At 43.4% G+C, this 6,693-nt stretch overlaps 1 protein-coding gene across 1 annotated transcript; it reads right to left on the minus strand.

Annotated features, from left to right (window-relative positions):
• Positions 1–288: 288 nt before the first annotated feature.
• On the minus strand, positions 289–6,276 carry LOC143112729 (phosphatidylinositol 5-phosphate 4-kinase type-2 alpha-like; the record flags this gene model as incomplete). Its single annotated transcript, XM_076274998.1, has 4 exons — positions 289–3,487; positions 4,507–4,610; positions 5,399–5,636; positions 6,163–6,276. Coding segments are annotated over 4 exons (537 nt in total), but the record flags the coding sequence as incomplete, so codon positions are not given.
• Positions 6,277–6,693: the final 417 nt, after the last annotated feature.

The following is a 6,693-nucleotide window of genomic DNA, read 5'->3' on the forward strand; positions in this document are numbered from 1 at the left end:
CCCTATTTTTGAACAAAGGTTAATATTATCAAATGTAGCCAATGCTATGCAGACATTCAAGTCAATGAGATTAATTAATAGTCAGTAGCCTATGGCCAATTCTTCGATTGGCTCACAACCTGCTGGTTTGTGGCAGTTTACTGACCTTTGACGAGACATTTCTTAATAATTGCTGCCGATGTGCACCAAGACGTTCTTCATCAGTGTGAATATGTGCTCCTTCATTCTATGTTGAAAATAAATGCAACACCATCCAATGATAAATGACAAAAGGGAAGGATAAATATGTGAAGGCAGGAGCGCAGACAAAGTGCTTTATTGTTTTGAGATTAATTCGCTTTACATGAATGCTACCGCACAGGCAGCCGGACTCTTGAGTCAGACGCGCATCGGAAAGGAAGTTTATTGTGGCCATCATTGCCCTTTTCAAAAGAATTTAGGCTGAAACAAACTAGAAATAGACATGGGTGGTATTAAGCTATTTTCCATCAACGTTTACACGTTTGAAAGTCACACAAAACATTGCCTACAACTGCGGCATTCAAACACAATCAAAAAACATGAACATGATAAAAGTACAGTTTCATTATAAGCTTCTGTTTTCACCGCATGGATGCAAAATGGAGAAATAGGCCTGATGTTTAAGAACAACGGGAAAGGATATCAATATCTGGACATTACGATTAGATTATAGCCTACCTGTTTACCTCTGTGAATCTACAACAAACGAGCCATTTTTGAGAGAAGCATAGGCCTATAGGCTACCTTTTAAATGTGATGAGGATATCAACGCTTCCTTTCAATGCTTGCAGATAGGCTAATCCCAAGACCATGGAAGGGTCAGTTAGCCCGTTTAAAAAGCTGTAGCACATGTATAATATTGGGAGGAAAATGCTTTTATGAGAAGGGCTATTACAACACAATATTGTACTCATAGCAAGTTACACACCTAATCAAAATGGGCACACCGCCGGTCCGTCACAGCACATGTCTTGATGTCTTTCAAGGAAAAGATCATTAAGCGTGTTGGGTTTTTTTAAGCCGAGGGGATAATGACGTTATTTTCCAGTATCGATATCATACATCCAATACATCCACAAATAAGGATGAAAGAAAACTGGGAAATATCCATGCCACCCTCATATTAGAAAATAATATTTTAACCTTAGAAAGAAAAAATATTACAAAATACAAAATTAAATAATCTTGAGTAAAAAGGCACACTTTTTGCACAGTGTGTATGAAAACAGTATAAAGCAGTTTTGGACCATTTCAAAAAATTATATTATGGGGAGAAAAACTGTGTTATCATGTAAAACATAAAATTGTAGGACTCGACCACATATAATGCAGAAAATAAAAGCTTTATGCAACATGCACTTTACAGTACTTAAGCATTGTACAATTTCAGAAACAATCTTCATTTATGAGACCACTTTAACCGAACACTGCAGTATTAACTTCTTTTTAAATAGTCATGATAGCAGTTTTTGAATAAAAAGCAATGAAAAAAATATATGTGCATATAATCTGTAACTCTTACCAAATTCAACACTTGAGGCTTTCCAAAGAGACAAGATGGGGGGGGGGGGGGGGTTAGTTTTGAATGCACATTACCTAGTTCAGGTAATACCAATACCAACAGCACTCCGTCATGTTCATTATCTTTTCATTTCCCTTGTAAGTAGAAGCCGACTGGTGGGACAAAATGGTTATCGTTTGGTTCTCTTCGTTATGTGCAAAATATACAACATATTCCATTTCTTGTCAATTGAAAACTGCCAATCCAACACATTCGAGGGACACATAATAGTTACACACAGAAACATTCAATGAAAAAAAAAAATACAAAAAAAAGGCTAAAACAGAAAAATCAATTGGCAAATAAAAATTCACAACATAGCTCCCCTTCCGATGAGCAACTCCTCTCCAAATAGCCCACCCCCTACCTTAAAACACTGACATGTCACACCAAATAGCCCACCCCCTACCTTAAAACACTGACATGTCACACCAAGGTGTGTGTGCTGTTAACGAGACAGAGGTAACGTATGGTTGTCCATTCATCTACACAGAGCTCTCTCCTGTTCCCAGAACAACAAATGATGGCCTGCATTTAATAGAACTTTTGTTGCAACAAGTAACAGAATAAACAGCCATTTCTTTCTTTCTTTCTTTCTTTCTTTTGTTTTTAAAGAAAAAAGGGAAAAGTGCAACAATTTGTTTAAGGTGCAGATGGCAAATGCAGGTCAATCTCTCCTGTAACAGACTCAGATGGCAAATGCAGGTCAATCTCTCCTGTAACAGACTCAGATGGCAAATGCAGGTCAATCTCTCCTGTAACAGACTCGAGGATGCAAACTGTGCAATGATTAGATTATCTTGCTCCACCTGTCTCTACCGCCCGTCCTGTCCCCTTCAACACACCACAGTGTGCCCACGGTGCTCCGAGATAAACACAAGGCCGCTGCTGCAGCAAGCAGCGCTCGAGTAAGACATTGTCCATTGAAGGCCTCGTTCGTACCCCATCCACCCCCCTCCCACCCCATCCCACCCCCCTCCCCTGGAAGGTCACAGCCCTGATGTGCGGAAGTGGGCAGTTACAGTCAGGGATAGGTGATGGTGATGGTGATGGTGATGGGTGGGTGGGTGGGTGGGGGGCAAGTAGACAGTAGGTGCCTCGCAATAAGTCTTTGGATGCCGGGTTGGCATCATGCCCATGGGGGCAACAGAGTGAGCAGAGCGGGTGCGGGAGCGGGAGCGGGAGCGGCGGGCCGGGAGAGCCAACCAGGAGGGGGCGCTGTAGGTGGCCAGATGCCACCTCTCAATGGAAGACCAGGTCCCATGGATCCGCATAGAGGGACCCGGACTCGCATCCAGGTAGCAGGTGAAGCTTCCTGCAGGGGATGATGCACTTCCTGTCCACTCCTCAGTGGATATTTTTTTTTTTTTTATTATTTATAATGTTTTCATATTTATTTTTTTCTTGTAAAGTATTTTTTTTTTTTTAAATACATTGTCCATCTCCTTCCTCCAAACCTCCAACAAGGTAGGCAAAAGAATAATAACAACATCATCAACATCAACAACAACAACAAAAGGACATTAAAACAACGCAGTCACAGACATGCATTACGAAGCCATAAGAAGCCACAATTTCCCACCCCAAACGGTCTCCACTTGCACACGAGTTCTCCTTTGTCACGCTCATGGTCCCATTAAAACCAAAAACAAAATGAAGGAAAACAAAATCACAACACAAAAAACAAAAACAAAACAAAACCGACACAGAAACAAAAGCAAACAGTAAAATGTAAACGAATGGTGGTGGTATAGCTGCGGCGTGGAGCTCAGTGGGGCCGATACCCCCCCCCCCCCCCCTCTGGCTGGTTGCCAGGCAGCCCAGCTAGGGCAGGATGGCGGTGATGAAGTCGTAGAACCGTTTGGAGTACTGCTCAGGGTTGACCGTGGAGATCTCCGCTCCGGCCTGCAGGGATGAGAGAGAGAGAGGGAGGGAGGGAGAGAGGGAGGGAGGGAGGGAGAGAGGGAGGGAGGGAGGGAGAGATGAGAGAGGGAGGGAGAGGGGGGGGAGAGAGGGAGGGAGGGAGAGAGGGAGGGAGGGAGGGAGGGGGAGGCTTTAGACTCAGTTCTAATGCCACAACACCACCCCCCCCCAGAATACACTGAAAGTACAACTGAAGCGTAGCGTACACAGAGTATATATGAGCCATGAAGACCGAAGCGTCCAGTGTAACCCAGCCAGTAACCCAGCCATAATGATGCTGCTCTCACATACAGATGTTAGCACCAGTGAAGTGAAGTTGTACTTATTTTAATACTAGATATAAAACACCACACACACACACACACACACACACACACACACACACACATAAAAAATCAAAACTAGTTCCTAGTTTCAAACAAGTGAAAGTGGCCATTTTTAATTGCCAAAATCAATCACTTTTTCAGAGTTGAAAATTCATAAGCATGTGTCTATGTACGGCCTAGAGACATGTCTCCATAGACCAGCGACTGCAGGGGTACCTTACTCATGTCTTTGCAAGTCCTTCCGCTACATTCCCACTGAATGTTAAAGATGTCGTAAGATAGCTCAGAAAAAATGCAATCTATTTTCAGATCTGAACACATGGCCAAATGTGGTGCCAAAACAGACTTAAAGCCCTGACCCGCTGCCCCATTAAATACTATTTTCATAATGAAATGTATTGTTATAATCACCATTAAATATATTTTTCATAATGAAATGTATTGTTATAATCACCATTAAATATCATTTACAAAATGTCACGTGCTGTTATAATCACCATGTAACAACTGACATTCTTACAGTAGAACGGTCATATGCAACCTACTTCTAAAATCTATAGGGAATATAACTTGACAGCATGGATAAATTTATTAAAAAAAATTTCCACCTGTTTTGTTCATTTGCGCGACACAAGTGATGCACTTGTCTGTAATCAATTCGAGGCAGATACTTACTCCGTGTTTAACGGTTTTGGCTGCGTGGGCTGCCTTCTTCTTGGCATCGTAATGCGTCAGGATATCGATGACCGCCATGAAGTACACTTCCTTCCTTGGGGCAGCTGTTGGGGAGGTAAAGAGGGTTTTCAAGACATTTTCTATTGAGAAATGAGTCACTCTGCGCGGGATGAGGAAAGTGTCGTTTTTAGATCACGGTGTGTAAATTAAACTCTGTGACACTAACACACTATTTGACTGTGTGCAACGTCGTATCTGGTAGTAACTAGAAAACAGTGGCCCAAACAGCCTAACCACTTTTCAGCATTTTCAGCATTACTTGGCTTAGAGCTGCTACAAGGAAACGCCAAACACTGATATTGACAGCTGTCTGTTTTATCCCTTTCACAAGGAAACATTCTGTTTAAACTACAAAATCACTGAAGGAACAATCCAGCATCTAAGAGATGAACTCATCTACTTCACTAAAGTTTACACCTTTAAGTCAAGAGGTCCTTAACTCATTTTACATCCTCATCATTTTAGAAGTCTGATGACATCACAGGAACACAAAAGACAACAAACTGTGTGTGTGTGTGTGTGTATGTGTTTGTGTGTGTGTGTGTGTGTGTGTGTTTGTGTGTGGCTCATTTCATTCTGGCCCCCTAATCATCCCCCACTGTGATTGGCTCATTCACTCCCTCACTCTCCACCTCAAGCTGGTGTGTGGTGAGCGTTCTGGTGCATAATGGCTGCCGTGCATCACCCAGGTGGGTGCTACACATTGGTGGTGGTTAGTGAGGTCCCCCTTTCCATGTGAAGCGCTTTGAGTGTTGAGAAAAGCGCTACATGAATGTAACGTGTTCTACGTGTTGTGTTGTTGGTGTGGAGTAGTGTGTGTGTGTCCACTAACCGTCGTGACTCCTGATGGCGTAGACGTCAATCGTGGGATCAAACTCGCCGGGCGAGAGCGGCTTGCTGCTGTCCAGCGTGTTGCTCGGGCTGTCCGGTGGGGTGCCCACGCCGCCGTCGCTCTCTCCCTCGTCCCCCTCCTCGTTGTCCTCGCTGTCCACCTCCTCCAGCTCGGCGCGCTCCACGTCGTGGATGCCCACCAACAGACTGTAGTCCATCAGCTTCAGCTGGGCCAAGAACTGGCCAAAGGGAGGAAGAAGCGTGGCAAGTTCACTTCCATAGCACAATTCATATACATATTTGAATTGAAGTAAAAGTGCTTTTCAAAGGAGCTTGTTTTTTAATAGTATGTTAATATAGCATATTAACTGCTTCCCATTTACGTATCTAAAGTTGTCAATAAAATATTCAAAAGAAAGGTTAAGTACTGTTCTCCTGCTGGTTTTTATTTTTCCTGGAAGCAGTTTGCTCTGGTGGAACCATAGAACTCTATATATACAGTCTATGGGTGGAACAATGTACACTAGCTGACTTGAACACACTTAAGGCAAACTTCAGTTCCACTCCACACTTCCTGTCTGGAAGAGGAATTGCGCAATCCCTTTGACTGAATGACTTGCCAAAACCACAAACCACACAAACGTGTGCATTCATGTTGACTCACTAATGGTTATCAGTTCACCATGACAAAACCACACACACACACACACACACACACACACACACACACGCACACACACAAGGATTGCCATTCATTCCATTCACCTCAACATCTTTTCTTAGCTTCTCTAGGAACATCTTCTTGTTGTCCTCGTCAATGTAGATCTTTTGTCTATCGTTGATGAAGTCGTTGTCTTTGTAGGTGGGAAGTTCCTTGGCCTGATTGATAAACAGAGCAGAAACAAGAGAAGACATGAGGGAACGCAAAACACACACACACACACACACACACACACACACACACACACACACACGAGGGAACGCGTGATAATTTTGCTGTTGTACTATGTCGGGGGGGGGGGGGGGGGTCTGCTACAGTTCTGCAACGCACCGTTTTATTAATGGCGTGTAAAAGAGTTCTTAACTAAACAAATAGCGGACAAAGATAAGATCTGTTGATTGACGGGTGACACGTGTAACCCTGTAATTGCAGTGGCCCCACTAGCAGGGTCCAATTCTTTCAGCATGCAGTACCGCTGGATACCATAGAGGGCACTGCTGCACTACACTATGAGCAGTCCTCACCACGCAGGAAGATGCCAAAGAGGACAGGACAGAGGAAGTAACTAAACATGG

Source organism: Alosa pseudoharengus, unplaced genomic scaffold (genome assembly GCF_046254945.1).
Source record: "Alosa pseudoharengus isolate Yale_2024_CS ecotype anadromous, Long Island Sound unplaced genomic scaffold, YU_APseudo_1.1 YU_APseudo_1.1_scf_102, whole genome shotgun sequence".
Lineage (NCBI taxonomy): Eukaryota > Metazoa > Chordata > Actinopteri > Clupeiformes > Clupeidae > Alosa > Alosa pseudoharengus.